The following is a 20982-nucleotide window of genomic DNA, read 5'->3' on the forward strand; positions in this document are numbered from 1 at the left end:
AGATGATGGTCCAACGCCGGAGAGATTGTTGAACAGAAGAGCCACAGAAGTTCTGTAGTGTGACGGTGTTTCTGCTGTTTCAAGTCTGACAAAAACAGAGTAGCCACTGTAAATGTGCCGACAGCAAGTCTGGAAACACAATAAAGCAGTGCATGCTCAGTCTCTGACTGGAAGCGCTAATTCGTCATTCGGCTTCTGTCAGACTAAAGTAACTGTTAAACTGTTTGAAAAGCTCAGCTATACAACAAGGAGAGATCGAGAATTTCCTTTTAGTTCTCAGTTTATTTGATATTGACAGAAGTTAGTCAATTTTGTCTGTTCTGCTGTTGTGTTCTCGGTGTTTCATAAAAACGTTTCTACTGCAGGTCTGCTTTTAGCAGATGTGGGAGAAACGCTCATTTTAATAAAACGGCTTAAACGCAAAGAGAATTTAATTTTTCAAATAATTGGAATCACTCGATGAATCACTGGGATCGCACAGGTCGCCTGATAGAAGGGAACCATCTGCAGACAGACGGTCAGCGTGCGGACATGAGGCGCTGTCACCGAGCACAACTCAAGGCGACTCGGCTCGGCAGCTGGTTGTATCCTGGTTGTATTCCTGGAGAACAGGAAGTTAAATGTGACTTCCTGTGCATGTAGACAACAACAGACATGTGATAAACTTGAGATAAACATGAGATAAACTTGTGTTATGGAATAAAACAGATGCTAACCATGTTTAGCTTTGAGGACGTAACTTGCTGTTGGAAAAAAGTGATAAATCTCATGTTAATGCAACATTCTAACATTTTACATCATGTTAACATATCGTGACTGAAGTACTGCGACAACATCGTGGGGATGTGGGACGACTCCCACCTCGACAAGTGGTTCAGAGAGTTTGTGTAAGGAGAGCAAACCAAAACACACTGCAGCAAACAGAAGCGTGGCTCAAAAACAGAATATGATGAAATCTATTTTACACGTGATGACCTGTGGATAAATAAATATCTGACCTCTGAGGTTTGTCCTTGATGCTCAGCTGATTGTTACTTAATTAACCTCTCATTTCTGATGTGTTCTCTCGTTTGTTTGAGTGGAAAACTGATTAATAAAGCTAGGAAAGCCCGGCTTTGGAGGCCTATCGGGGGTCCTGGCTGGGCGTGGGGCTCTCTGGAGGCCTGGGAATGGCGAGGAATCACCCAGGAGTAACTGAAAGATGTTTCTGGAGACAGAAAGGTTCCTTCAGATCTACAGAGACCCTGAAAAGGCTAAGCCATCTGTTCTCCTGCTACGGCTGATTGTTTTTACTGATAGAAAAAACAAAAAAAACAATCAAACTACACATTAAAAAGCTGTGACGTTACCCACGCTGCACCTTCAAAGGCAGCAAACACCATTTTTCACACAGACTCCTAATCTGCCTGTGCAAAAATGACTGAGTGGATTAGCTGCTGGTATTCATACTGCCGGGCTCCTCTCAGATCAGACTTTCTGCTCTACTGCCTCCAATGCCACACTTAATTAAAGGCGGCGAGGTGGCGAGACCTCCAGCGGCTGGAGAGAAAGAGGAGCCTGATTTCTGACAATCCACCCTGAGAAGCTCAGCCAGCCGGGCTTTTCCTCAGCAGCAGGACAGAATCAAACCCGCCGTTCTGACGGAAACTTGGCCCGGGCGTCGCTCTCTACGCTACACGTCCCACACAGGCTGAATCCACGCCGCGGTGATTAACAGGCTGCCGGGCATCCTCTGTGAAGCACTGCAGGAGGAGGAAGACGAGGCTGGGAAAGCTAGCGTTGCCCCACATCGGCGGGCGTACTTTGCATCTATCTGTGATTTAAAGGTAAAACTAGGGCTGGGCGATATGGCCTAAAATTCATATCGTGATATAATTTGAAGCACGTGCGGTAACGATATATATCATGATATATTCTTTTCTTCTGTATAACGTATTTTCCACACTTACAATCCTTTAATTTCCTCAAAAATCGAGAGTGTGCCTTATGTATGAATTCTGGTTGTGCTTACTGACCTCGAATCGATTTTGGCAGAAATCTGTTAAAAATGTTTTAGTATAACTTTGGTAAGCCGCACTGCTTGATGGATGGATTACGGCTGCCGTAGTGAGGAGCTTCACAGAGTAATCTGAGTCCAAAACTCCGTCTGCTTCAGGTCCCAAAGTCAAACGAACACTGAGAGTTAAAAACGGTCTAAATTCTTTCATCTTTAATAAAATCATCAGCGTTGCTGCTTTACCAGGTGTAACAATTAAGTTTAACATCCATGAAAACAGAATTTATTAAATTTAACGGAGTTAGAAGTTAACAGGAAGTTAGCTAACAGGAAGTTAGCTCGCTAGCTTCCACCTAAACATTTCATAGCATGTTCTGACTGAGAGATTTTTTAAACTAATTCAAACGTACAGCTCTGCTATCACTTCCAACATAAATGAAGACAGAAAACTAAACAGCAGTGACGTTTGCAGGGTTACTGAAGTTGGACTAGCTGGTATATAATGTTGTGCTACGTGATTGCTAGCGACACAGCTATGTTAGCATAACATTAGCACAGTGAAGCTGGAGGATGAACGCTAACTTTTTCTCCAATCGATAAAAGTTAACGTGGGGGATTCTGGTGGTCAGGGACAAATGCAATCGCATAGCAGGATGCTGTACACGGGCCAAACTTCAGTCAGGAGAACAACTGAGATTATTCATCCACAATACGAGGTTAGTTATTAATATACTGCAACAACATGGGAACAGAACAGCTGCAGAGAATTCAACATTAATGAATCAATGTTACAGAAGTGGAGGAAGCGAGTTTTTGGCTTTCCCCATATTTCAAAAGTGCTTCATCTCTTTGCTATGACTGTCGCATAATTTGCAGATGATAATGGTTGTAGCCGCTGCGATGCTTTCGACCAAAGCAGGCGCAGCTTGATGACATCATCAACATGCGCTATTGCGATAGAGCGGTATAGTCAAAATCTCTATCGTTGGCCAAATTTATATCATTTCTATAGTATATGGTTTATATCGCCCACCCCTAGGTAAAACAGAGAGTTTCCTGCATTTAAACAAGGTTCGGTCTCCACTAGGGCTGGGCCATATCATACCGTTCACGGTAATACCGGTACAATGTTAGGCAACGATAAGAAAATGAAATATCAGGATAGAATATGGGTAAAATGCGCATGCGCAGTGCCTTTGTTTTCATACGCACATGGCTGAAAAAGCATGGCAGATCTTTGAGTGAAACAGATGAACCAGAATTGGTTTGTAAAAATGCTGCCACTTCAGTGATGTGGAACTGGTTTGGTGTTTGTCCGTCAGATACACAACAAAGCACATTTTTTTTGTAGAACATGCAAGTCCTATTGCCGTATCTGTCGGACTAAGGTGCTCGTCAATCTGGGAGTAATCTGGGTCCTAAACTCCGTCCGCTTCAGGTCCCAAAGTCAAACGAACATCACAGAGTTTAAAACTGTCTAAATTCTTTCATCTGTAATAAAACGATCAGCGTTGCTGCTTTACCAGGTGTAACTATGAAGTTTAACATCCAGGCATCCATGAAAACAGAATTTATTACACTTAACAGAGTTAGAAGTTAGCAGGAAGTTAGCTCGCTAGTTTTGCTGGTTACCTAAGCATGATATAGCATGTTCTGACTGAGAGATTTCTGAAAAAATCAAACGTGCAGCTCTGCTGTCACTTCCAACATGAATGAAGACAGAAAACTAAACAGCAGATTTAGCTGATTTAGATTTAGGAATTTGCATTTGCACTGTTACATTTTTATATAAGTGAAGCTTATAAGTGTTTAAGTGAAAATAAATGGATGGGGGTTTTTTGTGCTAGTGAAGTTGTGGAGTTGTATACTGTCTCGCATCAGTTATATCGTTATCAAAAATGTTCAAATATATATCGTGATAAATATTTTTGGCCATATCGCCCTGCTCTAGTCTCCACTGAAGACATACTGAACAGAGGTGAGCATGGACATTCACACTCCAGGTGTAGGGATGGGTAGGTTCTGACATAAGCGATAGTAACCAGACCGAAAAGCAGAGCACATTTCGGTGCTTTTTTTCCCCCCGAGATGTCACACACTTTGGATTCTAGCCAATCATTTTACGTTTCCGAGGATAGTAGGCGGGTCCAGGTACGTACGTTCTTTTAGAGCAGAGCTACAGATTAAAAATGCCCAAGGCGAAGCGGTCAAAGTCTGGCTGTACTTCACAGCAAAAGATGCAAACTCAGCAGCTGCAACAAGTGCTTTAAGCTGATACTGTGATACTGTCAAAGGAGGTAACACCTCAAATCTGATGAAACACCTGGCGACGCATAGAGTTTTTTTAAAAAGCCGAGAAATGCGCCGTATTTGATAGCTTGCTGCGAGACCTCACACCGAGCACATCTACTGCGGGTGTGGTGCCTGTTATCGACCCGGAGTTAGCAACATCCCCCAAAAACCCGAAGAGGAGAGTCCTGGCCCCTAGCCCTGCCAGTGTAGCAGAAATGATGAGGATGATGATGCAGCAGCAGCCGTTCTTCTCTGCGTGAGTAGCTTAATGTTGTTCGTGTGTAATTTACGTTGAGTAGGCTAACCACGTTATTACATTAATGTATGTAAGGTGAACTAGCAAACACCATCATAGCTACATGCAGCTGTCTTCTTGTTTGATAGAGTGATGCCATATATGCCCTATAGCTGCAGAAAAGGCTAACATTGTTATCATTTTTGCAGAAAAATAAGAGACTGCTAAAAATAAAAACATGAGAGGTTTTTGGACAAAGTTTGTGTTCTTCATTCTTTAAGCACCGGCACCGTTTCAAAAGTACCGGTTTGACACCGGTATCGGATAAAACCTAAACGATACACATCCCTATCCAAGTGTCCTAACAAGACACTTTGACAAACACACGAAAAGCTGAACTTTTGCTTTATTGTGTGAACTCATTATTGTGCAAAGTAAAACTGACTTAGTGATCATTCATGTGTTCAGACTGACGGGGCTTCAGCTCATAAATCATGACCTGGTGCTCTGCCCACAGCTGCCTTTATAAGATAGTTACTGGTATCAGTAACTCTGGCTCTGCATTCACATGCTGTCGCATCCATGCTGCACCACACAGCACCAAGTTTGACCGTCCAGTAAGAGAAAACGACAAAATCTGTCACTGACGTAAAACATTTTTTAATTAAGGTTTCATTTATTCAAGCCAAGTTACATTTGGCTTATAAAAATAAAATAAGTGCACATTTTGACCCCAAAAACAAAGACGAGCCAACTCTGATCGATACTGATATCAGCACCCACGAGGACATCGGTCACGACATATTCAACATTAATCCTGATACTCAGTTTAGTGCAGATGTTTTCCACTTTACGAGCTTTAAATGTCCTCCTTGCACAATTATTAGTGATTACACGGCCATTAAAGCAGGATTCAGGCGTCATTTATCTACAAGTGCTTCAGCTGTTTATTATCATCTCCTCTGCATTTAAGAAACAAAAATGTGTGGCAGTCTGAAGACGCTGTAAACAGAAGAAAAACTCCCAGGCAGCTAACAGCCAGTTCATGTGAAGACACGGTGCAAACACCCAACCGTGGCTGCAGTGGAGCAAAGGGATTTACAGCCAGTGAAAACAGGTCAGACACTGAGGTGCTTACAACAGACACACTGATGATGACGACAACACAACGTGCTCCTGTGAGGGACAGCTGGCAGAAACAACTTATACTGACAGATGAAGCCACAGACAGGGTTCATTCAAAACCCTGAAATTCAAACTGAGGAACAGAAGCTCTTAAACATCTCTGAGCAGCGTGACGACACCATGTGGTTAAAAACACCTCGAGGCCAAAGGCTCGACCTCAAGCTAAACAAAACATCCCCAACACAACACGAGATCGTGAGGGTGAGCGCACCGGTACAGGTCAGAGGTCAGCCCACGCGGTTCCAGCCCTGTTGCTGTCCACATTATGGGTCCTGATACAGCGGCGCCGTGGCGAGCCGCAGCAGCTCCTGCTGTTTTTACAGTTTTCTTGTTCTTTCTAATAATTTCACGTGTAGTCGTTTCCATGCTTTACAGCAGTTTGTTCCAACCCTGTCCATTAATCATGTTTCCTTTCTGATGTTAATCAGTCCTTTGCTGTGTTTCTCTCATAATTTCCTCTAACTTTGAACAGTTTCCAGTTATTTTAGATTAGTCATTGATTATTGTTTCTTTCATAATTTTCCACCTGCTTTCCAGTTATTTACTCAGCGTCTGTTTTGTTGTCTGTGGACAGTTTGGGAGGCTGACTCTGTTTGTTGACATGCTGCACACGGACGACCACGTCTCATGCACCCAAACTGTCTCTAAGATTAGACTCAGGACGGGTTTGTGACTCCTCCTTCCTTACTTTGAAGAATCAAACATCTCTGAACCGCACGTGCAAACCTTCATCGGTTTAGTCACAGTTCAGGTGAGGAGGGTGAGCAGCAGCGCCTCCTGGGCCCGACGCGACAACCGCCAGAAGACAAACTAAACACAGAACGGTTCACCTGCAGAGCTCTGTCATGCAACTGTCAGAGCCAGAAGTGGAAACACCCGCATCCTGTTTAACCGCTAACGTTTTCAAACATTACAGCGAAAAGTGACTTCAGTCAGAAAATACACTTCATACTCGACATGCTTCCTCCCTGAGAGACAGACCTTTACTGCAGGCGCCTCAGCTGCTGCCCGTCTCTGGGTCTTTCTGTCCACGGTGGCGTCTTCTGTTTGATGCCGAGCCGGCCTGAAGTCCGCTGATCGACTCAGACAGTTAACACTACCGCCCTTCCTTCTCTCGGGCTGCTCTTTGGTTGCTTTCTCAGCATGTTTTGGGTCCTTGTTTACTGTGAAGCATCAGCTTATCAGGTCTGCGAGGCAGCAACAGAGCAGTAACTGCCCTGCTCAAGATAACCAATGAGGACAGGGGTTACTAGAATAGGTCTGCATGTTAAATACACACTTTCATGCTGTGGTCTAAGGGTTTTTCCTCTAGATAACTTTAGCCACACACGGCTTACAAATTTCTACCTGACGGCTTTGACTTACGTCCACGGTGATTTTGTATAAATCAGGACTTTGTGAACAAACACAGTGGGAAAAGTCACTCGCTGTGGGCCGGCTGTGCATCATCGTACACTGAAATCTCACTTTTAACCAGGAAAAACTTGCAAAACAACCGTTATTGTAGTACAAATATACACTTTAATGCTTTAAATAAGATATTCTTTCATTTGCTTCGACAATGAATTCAATGGGGGTTTCCAACAGGGCATAGACATTTTTGCAGGCTATATATGGTGAATTTATATGCATAGGGTGCTAGGGCTGGGTGTCACTGATTTCTAGAATCGATTCGATCCACGATTTGATTTGAATCGGGGAAATTTTGCCTCAGACAGTCAGAAACATTATCATTCAGATCAGTACATTTACATATTTTTGTATCTATAAAAAGGAAGCTGACACTTTCCAGACTTTATCAAAGGTGTGAGCATCACAGCAGAGGCCTTTGTGTCAAAGTAGCTGAAGATAAAACACAGAAAAACATGAAGGTGATTTTCTAACCCTTTATAAAAATATTCTGCAGTAGATCAAAAACGAAAGAAACCCATTAACCAGCACATGAACGTTACTTCTGAGTTACAGAGGTTTTATTAGAGACACAGCTGAGCGTTTTGCATAATTTTAAAAAGTTTACATTTGTTCAGTATTGAACGGCAGAAATGAGGTCTTCTTTTCAGAAGTAAGTAAAAGGGAAAAAAACAGCGTCCGACAGCCTGCAAACGGTAGACTTGCGCGTAACAAGCAAGCGAATAATGAAGAAAACAGATTTTTAGACGGGAAACTGTTCTTGGAGAGAGAGAGAGAGAGAGCTGTGCATGAAGTGTGATTTTATCCAGGTCGAAGCAAAACAGTAAAAGTCACAGTGAGTTGATGACGATGTTTATGTGAAGATTAGTTTGGATCTTCTTTTGCTGCTGGTTCAGTCAATATTGTTTGGAGAGAGATAAACTAACAGCTTCAGAATCAGCGCAAAAAGGGCGTAAACACAAAGCTCGACCCGCCGAAACATCAGAATCAGCGAGCTGTCGGCTTTCAGCCCCGAGCGTGTCCATGCCGTCGGGTGAGAAAGGCGACATCTAACTGATTCTGATGCGTCGGTGCTTTGTGTTTACGTCTCTGTGCAGAATCGTGTTCCTGCTCTCATTTACTGTCTTAAATGTTTGGTGGTTGTTGAAATGTTGAGGTTTCACCTGAGATTCTGGCGTTTGGGGCAAAATAAATTAATATTAAAAAAATCGATTCAGGATTTTAATGAATCGATATCATGTTATCCAAGCCAGAATCGATTTTCATCGATGATCAAAACACACTCCTAGTTTCCAACCTAAAACCATCTGGTTCCAAAATTACGGTTGTTCCAGTGTCACAGACGCAACATCGCAACTGCCCGGCCGTCGTTTTTAGACTTTGCATCGAGAAAAAGTTGGTTTGACTAATCAAACTAATCAAGAAAAGCAGATTATGTAGCAGGGATGTGTGGGACTAGTTTGCTAGTTGTCACTATTATCACTAGTCAGCACTGGCCATGCTAGTCATTTCAAAAAACAAAACGAGACCTCGGATGCAAGCAGTGGAAATAAGCTTCCTCCAACGTGTTAGCATAGGGTGAGGAGTTATTCTCAAGCAGCTGCTACTCCTCCACATCGATGGGAGCCAGTTGAGGCTCTCAACTCCGGGGTAAGGAGTTCCAGCTGGGCAGGAGGAAGCCCCAGGGTCAACCTAGTAATGGAAGACGCCTGCCTAACCACCATGGACTTCCACCGTGTGTGTTTTGTCCAGGTGTGCTTTAACTGCACTGGCAGTGTGTCTGGATCATTATGGTGCTGAAAATGAAGCAGCTGCCGATCAGATGTTCCCAGATGTTTCTGCAGGGTGGATCAAACTCTGACGGTACTTTTCGACGGTCACAAACAGGCTGAACAGCAGGCCAAACCACGACAGAGCCTCCACCGTGTTTCACACACGGCTGCAGACTCTCACTGTCGGACCTCTCTCCTGACCACCTCCGTACATACGGACCGTGATTTGTATCTTTCGCTCCATCAGACCCATTTTCAGTCCAGATCTTGTGTAACTTTCATACCTCAGCCTTGCCTCCTGCTTTACTTCTTTAAGAATGGCTTCCTGAGAGCCGTCCTGCCACTGAGACCATTTCTGATGAAGCTTCAGTGAGCAGTAGATGATCAGCTGAAGGTCCAGATGCATCTCTCAGGGCCTGCATCAGGTCTTTGCTGGATCTGTTCCTCTTTCTTAAGAACAAGAGTTTTTAAAAACCTTTTTTTTTTGCTTCCACTTATCCAGTTTTCTCACATTCATTCACAGGGGCGGCTCTAGCTCAACCTTCCGATCACCTACTGATCGGAAGGTTGGTGGTTCAATCCTCGGCTCCTCCAGTCTGCATGTCAAGTATCCTTGGGCAAGATACTGACCCCAAGTTGTGTCTGATGCATCCATCGGAGTATGAATGTATGTGTGTGTAGTTAGACAGCACTAAGTATAGAGAAAGTTCTTGTGAGAATAGGTGTGACTGGGAGAATGTGACATGTTGTATAGAGCGCTTTGAGTACTCCGGGAGAGTAGAAAAGTGTAGAAAACACCGCACACCACGCTGAGATGTGCAAAGTTTTCATAAACGCTATTATTTGTCAAACTGGTATCTTTGTCATAACAAAGAGCTTTAATTTGTAACTTAAAACATCCGAGTTATCTTTGCTCAGGCGTCTTATCTACACACAGACACAACACTGGTTCACCCTTTCAGCCCTTTTATGCTTGAATGATTCAGAGTAGAAACGCTCAAAAAAACAAAACAATAACACAATAACAACAAAAAAGCACGACTCTGAAAATGGTCAGGTACAAGGACTGGATTTAAAATGAGTGAAGTGAAAAAGCAGCTAATGTCCAAAGAAGAACTTTGTAAGACCTTCAGAAATCCCAGAGAACAATTTCTCAGTACGGACTGTGTTTTAAATTTTAAACCAAAGTCACTGACAATCATCACGAGTTGAATAAATTCCAGATTCACACTTTTGGAAGTTGCTCCTTTCATGGACACGACAGGAATCAGCACATGTTAAACTCGTGTTAAGGACACAAAAACAAAGGTGGTGAATTCACACCCGTGAACACACATCAATAGATTAGAAGCCACCACCTCCTAATCTATTGATTTCCCCATCAGATTAACACACCTCCCATTAGTGTCAGTGTACTTACTACAAAGATAACGATGCAATGCCTGCTGTGTCCTTTTGTGTGTCTCCACACACGCAGGTGTTGCTTCAGAGCGACATTAGAGCACTACAGTGAGTTCAGTCCAGCAGGTTAGCCCACATACAGTACATTTATAGGCCTGCCGTCACCTTCTAATGTTACACAACCACAATAATGTGACATTTATCGTGCTGCTGCTGGAGGTTTAATGAACTCACGCCAACTACAACTTTTCTAGGAACTGTGCATCACAGTGACAAACAAAGCAGATCCAGGAAATCCATCTGAGGGGGGTATTTACATCATGTGGCTAGCTTTCAAACATCGCCTTCGCTAGCACCTCCTGCACATTTGCGTGTGTGTGTCTTTGGGGCAGCAAGTCGTACGGTTCTGGGTGTGTGAAGCTGGGTAAAAGAAGGATATGCGTGCTAGAACTAAACCCGGAGCCACCTGAGCTAACTGGTGCTAGCTCATGTTAGCTGGGTTTATCGGGAGCTCAGTTCACTGCATGCTAGCACAAAGCTAACACGCTAACACCGCCCCACAGCGGCTTTAAAGCCCTGAAACTGTCACCAGCCACACTCTGGGGCATCAGGGCTTCACCTCCAGCACCGATTAACACGCAGGTACCGAGCACAGCTTAACTAGCTAATCCGAGGCCCACCGTGGCCCGCTGCAATGCTAGCGAGATCCATTATCGGACGCGGGCTACTTTCAGCCCAGCCAGGTAGAATTTAGCCTTCTCTGCTGAACTTTAAAACAATCATGACGGTCCGCAGCCCCCACAGCAGCCACTGAAGCTGGACCCAGCCCCACCGACAGCACGCAGGACACACTCAGTGCGTGTAACGGGTAACCTGACGTCCTATTGGTCGCCTGGTGGACACAATTACCGATGCGGCGCTTTCAGCCTCCCCGTGATCCATTATCGGACAACCGTTGAACACCACCTCTCGGCGGTTGGCGTTTTCTCATTGACGGGCCAGCTTTTATTAAGCAGCAGGCTACAGTGTCTGACAGGACACCAGGGCTCTGATCAAATCACTCATCAAGAGATAATGAAATACTGCAGAAGCTCAAAAACATCACAGCGATGCTTCAAAAGCTCTGTGCATCAGAGGCAGCTCACTGCGAACAGTTTACCCCGTGACCGCGACGCAAACCGTTAAATATATCCGCAAATATGTCTGGCTTAATACGGAGGTTTTAATTTTTGCTGCTGGGTAAAGGCAAGGGTCAGGCGAGGACGTGTCCGATGATGGACGCATGCTTCCCGGTCTCTCCAGACAAAGACGGCAGTTAGCCTCCTGAGCTAACCCCCAGGATAGCTAGCAGGCTATCCCGCGTTTTAAAGAAGTGGATCCAAAACCCAGACAGGGTGCCCCTCCGAGGCCCCCACTTACCCCGATTGGAATCCCTGTCCGACCAATATTCATGTACACTCCATAGGTTGCGATAAATCCCGGTGAAACGATGAGGACAAGCTCCGAAAGCTGCTGGGCAAACAGGCGGACCAGTCAACGTGCTCCCAGCTCACTGGACCGCAGCCATCACACGGTCACATCCCGGAGAAAAGCGGAGAGCGGCTGCGAACGGCGACGTTTAACGGGCGCTTCTCCGCGCTGGCAGCTAGTTCCAGGCATTCCGTGAAGCACTGTGATATTCCCAGAGTTCCCACATCGGCGATATTCCCACTAACAGAAGCACAGACAGCGGCAGACAGACAAACAGCACCGCGGGGCTAAATGGCTGTTGAGTACAATGCAGCCAAAGCCCGGACAGCTGGATCTGGACCTGGAGTCAGCGCATGCGCACACAACAGCCGTTTTAAGCTTGTATTTCATTCTCACACCTCAAGTTTACAGTAAGCCATATTTTACTTCTTACACATTAATGATACTATTCTGAATATACAATCACACAGTAATTTTCTGAATCTGGGTTAAGTATCTGTTTATAATTAAAACACACCTGCACTAGCTCAGAGAGCAACTCCCCCTGAAGGGCAGCGGCTACACTGAAACTTCATGAAACTTCATGAAACGTGTTTTATGATGTTCTTAACATGCTGCCATCAGCCTGCTTTGTGGAATTCTGCATGTTTTCATTGGTTATTTGTGCTGATGTCAACACCAGTAATATGTACATCTGGTGTAGTATATGAATGTTTGTGTTATTGTGAAGCCACATAATGTTTTGAAATAATAATGTTGTAAAGCATTAAAACAAAGAAAGTTATTTTGTGTTTGGAGTTGATCCAGTGGAAACAAAAGTTTTTTCCCCAATTCTTGTGAACCTGACCTTTGACCTATGACCATGACCATGACATAATAAAACGGTGTAGTGTGTTTTATTATCTTTACCTACACGATTGAAGGGAATTGGCTGAAATCAATCTGAGTTCAAGATTTATTTATGCAGTGTGTGATTCTGAAAAATGTTATGGTGTTATTGTGATGACGTGGGGCATCTACCATCACACAAAACTTAAAAATGACCTCTACATATTAAAGGTTTTAGTTATTCAATTCAATTTTATTTATATAGCGCCAAATCACAACAGCAGTCGCCTCAAGGCGCTTTATATTGTACAGTAGATCATACAGTAATTCATACAGAGAAAAACCCAACAATCATATGACCCCCTATGAGCAGCACTTTGGCGACAGTGGGAAGGAAAAACTCCCTTTTAACAGGAAGAAACCTCCAGCAGAACCAGGCTCAGGGAGGGGCGGGGCCATCTGCTGTGATTGGTTGGGGTGAGAGAAGGAAGACAGGATAAAGACATGCTGTGGACGAGAGACAGAGATTAATAACAGATATGATTCAATACAGAGAGGTCTGTTAATACATAGTGAGTGAGAAAGGTGACTGGAAAGGAAAAACTCAATGCATCATGGGAATCCCCCGGCAGCCTACATCTATTGCAGCATAACTAAGGGAGGATTCAGGGTCACCTGGTCCAGCCCTAACTATATGCTTTAGCAAAAAGGAAAGTTTTAAGCCTAATCTTAAAAGTAGAGATAGTGTCTGTCTCCTGAATCCAAACTGGAAGCTGGTTCCACAGAAGAGGGGCCTGAAAACTGAAGGCTCTGCCTCCCATTCTACTTTTAAATACTCTAGGAACAACAAGTAGGCCTGCAGAGCGAGAGCGAAGTGCTCTAATAGGGTGATATGGTACTACAAGGTCATTAAGATAAGATGGGGCCTGATTATTTAAGACCTTGTATGTGAGGAGCAGGATTTTGAATTCTGGATTTAACAGGAAGCCAAAACAGGAGAAATATGCTCTCTCTTTCTAGTCCCTGTCAGGACTCTTGCTGCAGCATTTTGGATTAACTGAAGGCTTTTCAGTGAGTTTTTTGGACATCCTGATAATAATGAATTGCAGTCGTCCAGCCTGGAAGTAATAAATGCATGAACTAGTTTTTCAGCGTCACTCTGAGACAGGATATTTCTAACTTTAGAGATGTTGCACAAATGGAAGAACGCAGTCTTACATATTTGTTTAATATGTGCGTTGAAGGACATGTCCTGGTCAAAAATGACTCCAAGGTTCCTCACAGTGTTACTGGAGGCCAAGGTAATGCCATCCAGAGGAAGAATCTGCTTAGATACCATATTTCTAAGCTTTTCAGCGCCGAGTACAATGACCTCAGTTTGATCTGAATTAAGAAGCAGAAAGTTAGCAGCCATCCAGGTCTTTATGTCTTTAAGACATTCCTGCAGTTTAACTCATTGGTGTGTGTTATCTGGCTTCTGAGCTCCTGAGCCACAAGGTAAACTTACTTGGCACTCAACAGTTATTTAGCATCAATTATTTAGTTGTTCTGATTATTCGTTTGCAGTTTTGTCGTTGATAACTGCGGCGAATTGTTCATGTTTGAGTCCACAGATTCACCTCACCTGGCACGCATCAGACTAAATAAAGGGCGAGAAAAAAAACTGCTTCCGCATCCTTCTGCCCCTCGGCGGGGTGTTTGTGTGGGAGACGTGATTGATGAGTTAATCACGTGCCACCTGAAATCAGACTGTGAATCAATCACGATCATGTTTGCGTGGTGATTCGGAGTGACAGTCTGCCAGCGTGGCGAATTAGAAATAGAGTGAACAGATAAAGCCCGTGGAGCTGACACGGAGCTCTGCGGGGGCTTCATGAGGGAAAACCAAGTCCATCCATCGTGACGGCTGAGTGAAAACAGGTGGCCGTAAGCCCCACTGTAAGAGGCACTTTCACAAGTCGGTCGATTTTCTTGTCAGACTTGTTGATAATAAACCTGCTGCTCCTCTTCCTACACAAGTGACGCTGCAGCAGAGCTAACTGCACCGTTATGTTCTCACAGATTTGAGAAGAGCATCAGCTACGGCTGTGAAATAGATGACTGAGGTTCTGGTTTCATAGCAGCCGCACCAGCCAAGAAACACAATCCTGTTCAGAGGCAGAGCGCTGGCCGATGCACACTTTCCCCCTTCAGCTTAACTGGAGCTGACGGCTCAATAAAAGCAGAGAGCTGTTTGTCTGCCGTCATTGTTTCCGTGCTGTCTCTGGGCTGCAGCCTGTGGAGGGATCCACATGATCTCCTCAGAGTTTAAACTCCAGCTCTGCTCATGCTTTACATCCCGATCTGCTCGCTGTGCAGCAGCTTTCTAAAGCTGACCGCTGAGAGAAACAGGTGAATGGAAGGGAAACGTATTAAAGCCCGGAGCTAAGAGGCCAGGAGGCATTTCTCTGACCAGCAGGGGTCGCTCCAAACACTCAGATGGGCTGCAGAAGTTAAAGGTGAACCAAACCGTTCACTGTGGAGAGTCCCAGGAAGTCTGGATCCAGTGAAGCCACAATTGCGCGCTTCCTGTTGTAAAGCAGCCCAAAGGACCTCCAGTCCTCTGTGTTTGCATCATCAAAGATGCAGAACTACCTGTGACTGAGCCCCTGGCCTGGATGGATGGATCTTTACGGCTCTAAACGTCGGGAACAGGGCCGCTGGATTATCTAACCAGGGTGGTGGTTCCCCTCTTTAAGAAGAAGAACACCACTCAGCCAGGTCAGCCAGGCTGTCAGAGCTGTAGTCACTGACCAGCTCAGTATCAGAGAGACTCGAGTCTGTGTGGGAGCCAAAGGCGCTGCTATTCAGGCTGCCGTTCGTCATCGTGTCTGTTCCTAATTTCTGAGGACAGAATCTCGGTGCAGGGTGAGAGGTGTCGGGCTTGGTGATCTCAGGGTCTGCTTTTTACAGATGATCTGGTCTTTCTGGCTTCATCAAGTGACGACCGCAAGCTTGGGTGGGTTGAAGACATGTGTGCAGGGGTGAGGACGGTAACCACCATTTCTGAGGTCATGCTTGGTCCTCAGAGAGCAGGATGGACAATCGTGTTGGGGATGAGCGGATGCCTGGAGTTTAAGTATCTCAGGTCCTTTTCATGACTGAGGGGAGAGACGAGCAGGAGCTTGACAGAGGCATCGATGTGAGTCTGGAGGATGGAAGCAGCATAGACGGGTTTCTTCCAGAGGATTCAGCAGTCGTGGAGTCAGCGAGGACCTCGGTCATTCAGAGCACAGCTGCTGCTCTTTGTTACTGATTGGAGTCAGCTGACCAGGATGCCTGCTAGGTGAGGGGCTCTGGGCACGTCCTACCCAGACGAGACTCCAGGGTGGTTTCAGGACATGATGGAGAGGTTATGTATCTCAGCGCATCCCTGCTGCCCACACGACCCAGATCAGTGACTTAAAATGGACGGATGTTACATGATGTAGTTCCCGATGCTCCAGCCCAGCGGTCTGCAACCTTTAACACCCAAAGAGCCATTTGGACGCGATTTCCACGCAAAAGAAAACACTGAGAGCCGCAAATACTTTTTTACACGTAAAATGAAGATAACACTGTATATATTGTTTTTTACCTTTATGCTTTGTGTGAACAACTAAGGTGTGTTGCTTATGAAATCCATGAAGTGCTACAGAGAAAATCACATTTTATTTATGTAATTAACACATTTTGAACTCTTAAAGAAATATAACTGAAAGCTGAACTAAAATGATCCAGCAAACAAAAACTGTTATATCGCCTTTTAGAGCCTTAACCTGACTTTTAAAAAAAATAATTGGAAAAAAAGCTCTATGTGCTGAAAATGAAAATTTGCAAAATTCTGCCTAAATATGTATTTTACCTGGTTGATGTGTGTGGTGGGGCGTGGCCTGCAGCGCCGCTGCAGGGGAGGAGGACGCACCTGAGCGGCACCCGCAACTAGTGATGGTAAATTTGATTCTTTTTACTGAATCGAGTTTTAATGAGTCACTCACCAAAGTGAATCGAATTTTTGAGTCATTTGATTCACTGAGTCAGTTGAACAGAGTGCAAAAAATGTATATTTTCACTCAAACTTAATTTGTTTCTCTTTTCATGTAAATCCTACTGCTAAGATGAGTGATTCTAAAAGAAACAACTATTTTATAGAGCAAAAACATTTCTAAAATTAAGCAATTTCCTATCAAAATTGCTTAATAAACATTTATTTTGTTTATTTTTATTTTATTAATATTTTCCTTAAATGTGTCAAATATATATTTTCTCATCTAAATGTCCACTGAGCTGTGAGCCAGGGGGCGGTAATGCACCTTAACATTGGTTGCCAACCAAGAAGAAGAAGTTGTGAGCCAGGAGGGAGGGGGTGAGTGAGTGAGTGAGTGTCATGTCCAAATTCATGGGCTGCTTCCTCCTTCCTCCGCATTTATAGACCGATTACGTCACAGCGACGCGCCGAAGGCTGTCCAAATTCGTAGACTCCTCCGAATGCGGCCGACAAATGCGTCCTCCTTTTCCCCGAATTTGAAGGATGAGTCGGGTGTGTCCTTCGTGGCCTATCATATCCCAGAATTCATAGCGCGGCCCAGCCAAGCTCCAGTTTCCAACAATGGTGGCCGCTACTAACTTTTAAAATTACTCTTACTAATCTTTCTGGGTCACAAAATAAACTTTTAACATATTTTCAGGCGAGAAAGTAGCTGTGTAAACATCAAATAACTGCTCGGTTTATCAAGATATCGCATATTTGCAAAAGTGCTTCGACATTTTCAGAGACGTCTGTTACCCACCAGCTCGATAGCTCGCCGGGAGCTCGAGGGTCACTGAAGCCGCCGAGAACGGCACAACTCCCTGCACATCATTTCAGATCACCGCGGACTTTCGCTGCTCGGGTTAAACGTAATATATAAGTCACTTAGACAACCTAAAAATGTTATTGTTGGGCTTTTTTCAGTGTTTTGTTTGTTCGTGAGTAAATCGGTTTGGTTGAGATTAAAGTTATTAGATTAGATAAAATAAAACTTTATTAATCCCCCGGGTGGTTTTTACACAGCTGAATAAACGTCAAACAGAAAACTGATTAAACAGAAGTGTGAGACGGTCGAGAGTTTACTCCAGTGTCCTGTTATATTTTAGACAGCAAGGAGCAGACGGCCGAGTTTATTAAACTCCACCGAGACAGCGGTGACGCTAATCAGAAGGCTAGACCGTCCAATTTCCCCAGCTGTTTACTTCCGGCCTACCCGACCTGCTGAGGACCCGGCCCACGTAGACCGAAGGCCGGGTCCTCAGGAGGATGCAGCCCATGAATTTGGACACGACCAGTGATTCGTTCACTCTATGATTCAGCACAGGAGGGAGGGGGTGAGTAGCTCAAATGTGTTGTTAGCATGTTAGCAGAGCGATGCTACTGTGAACCGAGGAGATATTGTCTTGATGTGAGCTTCTACTCGGGGATTTTTCTTCCAGTTCAGAGCAGAAATGTTTTTGTTAAGATACTGGATGTTGTGTTTTTCTCCACAATTTTAATTATAAGCTAGATACATTGCTGCTAACAGCAACAGGGATGAGTCAGTGAGTCCAAAGATCCATAACTGGCCTACCTGGGGTTGAAAGTCTCGATAAATGCAGCCGTTTCGTACACCGGCTTCTATGAGTGTGAGGCTTATTTTGAGCGATGAAAAAATAATAAAATATAATTTTATTTTTATATTTCAATATCACAATAATCTTCCAATTTAGAACTACAAGTTAAAAAAGAACTAACATAAATAAAATACACTTCAGCTAAATACTTTAATTTATTTTCCTAAACCACGCGGAGCCGCACTAAAAGGACTGAAGAGCAGCGGGTTGCCGACCCCTGCTCTAACCTTTTGTGCAGATTTTAGATGAACATGAACAACAATCCATGTTTAGCCATTCAAGCCGACTGTAAGATGCCTCACAGTGGTTTGAGCCACTTCTTCTCCCAGCTGCTCTCTTTAGAGGTCTACAGGAGATCATCTGCCTCCATCTCCAACCTGCTGCAGTCCTCCTTCACTACATCTACAAACCTCCTTGAGATCTTCTTTTCCTCTTGCCTGGCAGCCCCATCTTCATCCTCCTTTCTCCTTCCTCTGCACACGAAGCTCTGCATTAAAAACTCAGTGAATTTTAAGGTCGTCCATGACTGACTTTGTTTGATTCTTATTTATGATAGGCTCATTTTCTTGTGATACCCCATCAACAAACTTACTGCAACCACTTGGAGAATTGGTGAAGTCAGGACCAGAGCTGAGTCAGCAGAAACCACAAAATGAAGTTAAACAAAATGCAAAAGTGACGTGTGTTCAGACACAAAGTTAAAAGACAACTCAGCTGGTGTAAGCATGGTCATCCCAGGTGTGTGTGTGTGCGTGTGTGTGTGCTCAGCATAGTTTCGAGGATGAGCTCAGTAATAATTAATAGGAAACTTACCTGGCTGCAATGGCACAAAGGGGTACATCTCCATGGTGACAACCTGCAACGGCTGCAAACAAACACAAACACACACACACAAACACACACACACACCTCCTGCTGAGGTGGATGGATGTGATAGAGCTGCAGGTTATCACCAGTTGAGAAACATGCACAAGTCATACCAGCCTCTGAAACCCGTCACCAACCGTTACCTGCAGCAGCGATGGGACCAGATAGACTACGAAAACCACCGCAGGAAGGTAAGGGTGGAGGGTGAACGGTGGTGAGGCTGAAGGGTGGAGGATGAACGGTGGTGAGGCTGAAGGGTGGAGGATGAACGTGGTGAGGCTGAAGGGTGGAGGATGAACGGTGGTGAGGCTGAAGGGTGGAGGATGAACGGTGGTGAGGCTGAAGGGTGGAGGATGAACGGTGGTGAGGCTGAAGGGTGGAGGATGAACGTGGTGAGGCTGAAGGGTGGAGGATGAACGGTGGTGAGGCTGAAGGGTGGAGGGTGAACGGTGGTGAGGCTGAAGGGTGGAGGGTGAACGGTGGAAGGTGCCACTGGTACACACAGGGCTCTGTGCTGGTTTTCCATCAGAGCTGGATGCAGGTGAGGTGGGACTGAAGGAGCTACAGATGGAGGTGATAATGAAGGACGGGTGGAAACTGGTTTAGATTAGAGGCCAAACTAAGGCTCGGTATCAGGATATAAACACGGTTATTCCTGCTGTAAAGTTTCAACATGAAAGTCTATGGGGACTGACTCAGTGTGGAGCCCCTGCTGGACGTTAGGGGAACTGCAGCTTTGACATTACCTCCTCTGCTTTAAATGCTCGCTTGTCTTTTTTTTTTTTGCCTGTCCCGTTTGGCTCTTTTGCATCAGAATTATTGTCTAAAGGTGAAGAAAGATGCCCAACAGATTTACTTTACCAAATGGACCATCCCAGCCTTGCCGTTATGGTCCATTTGATTCACCTTTTATTGTTTATTTTATTTATTTTTTATTTTCACTTGCTAGATACGGGACAGACTTGAATGAGGAAAAGAAAAGGGAGAAAGGAAGAGGGGGAAAAAACAAAAACCAACTAAATAAGTAGACAAAAAAAATCCATCTATCAATCACCTGGATCACCTGTTGAGAAAGAAAAAAGAAAACAAGCAGAAGAAAACGAGAGTAACAGAATAAACAACATCACGATGATCTATGTGAATATAACAGTAAATACTACATATTAAACATTATTGTGCAGCACGTAAGATCGACAGAGCACTGTGTGCTTTGAGGTAGGAGCCAAAAAGGGTGTAGTTTGTGTGTGTGAGCACCCGTGTGTACACCTGTGAGCATGGACGCTTGTTTTTAAAAGGTTCCTTCATGTAATGATCTGTTAGAGGGTGTGGGGGGGCCACAGCCCCGTCCTCCAGGGCATGAAGCAGGTATGGAGGAGATCAAAACGCACCGATGTCTGAGGGTGTCTGCCACTGGCAGGGGGAGTGGTGGGGGGAGATAGGCCTCCATACCTTGGAGGGCCTGAGATGTCCCCAGAGAGGTGGCGTCTGATACCCGACCTGACATATAGACACAGACATACAGGCACACACAGATACAAACATCCATTCACACCCTCATGCTCTCATATGCAATTACTCAACACTCACCCAACGTGGAGACAGACATAGAGACACTGTACACACAATCACACTCCCCAAGCGTACTCTAAGAACCGGGTCTAGGTACCCTTGCCCCTGGAGGGGGGAACTGCACCCAGACCCAGGTGGTGTTACCCTTTTCCCTGCGGTGGGGAGAAGCAGACCGCCCCGACTCGCAGCAGCAGGGAGGCCCCACACTCCAGCCAGATGCTCGCTTGTTAACGGAGTTGGTTTTGGTGCAAAGTGAAAATTGATTGGTTTAATTTTTCTAACTGACATTAAAT

At 44.8% G+C, this 20982-nt stretch overlaps 2 protein-coding genes across 4 annotated transcripts in view; one reads left to right on the forward strand and one right to left on the reverse strand.

Moving 5' to 3' along the window:
• The window catches only part of znf609a (zinc finger protein 609a), a 28215-nt gene extending 16094 nt beyond the window's left edge, over positions 1–12121 (reverse strand). For 2 of the 3 annotated variants that reach the window (XM_085165853.1, XM_085165851.1), the window contains exon 1: positions 11711–12121. The gene's annotated coding sequence lies outside the window, so the exon portion shown is untranslated. The remainder of the gene's footprint in view (positions 1–11710) is intronic. The other variant, XM_085165852.1, reaches the window with a different exon arrangement.
• Positions 12122–18192: 6071 nt separating this feature from the next.
• LOC146513394 (sperm axonemal maintenance protein CFAP97D1) overlaps positions 18193–20982 on the forward strand; it is a 9645-nt gene continuing 6855 nt past the window's right edge. Inside the window, exon 1 of the mRNA XM_085168848.1 lies at positions 18193–19311. Coding sequence (XP_085024974.1) covers positions 19099–19311 — 213 coding nt within the window. The 5' untranslated portion in view covers positions 18193–19098. The remainder of the gene's footprint in view (positions 19312–20982) is intronic.

This window comes from Neolamprologus multifasciatus, chromosome 7, assembly GCF_963576455.1.
Source record: "Neolamprologus multifasciatus chromosome 7, fNeoMul1.2, whole genome shotgun sequence".
Taxonomy (NCBI): Eukaryota; Metazoa; Chordata; class Actinopteri; order Cichliformes; family Cichlidae; genus Neolamprologus; species Neolamprologus multifasciatus.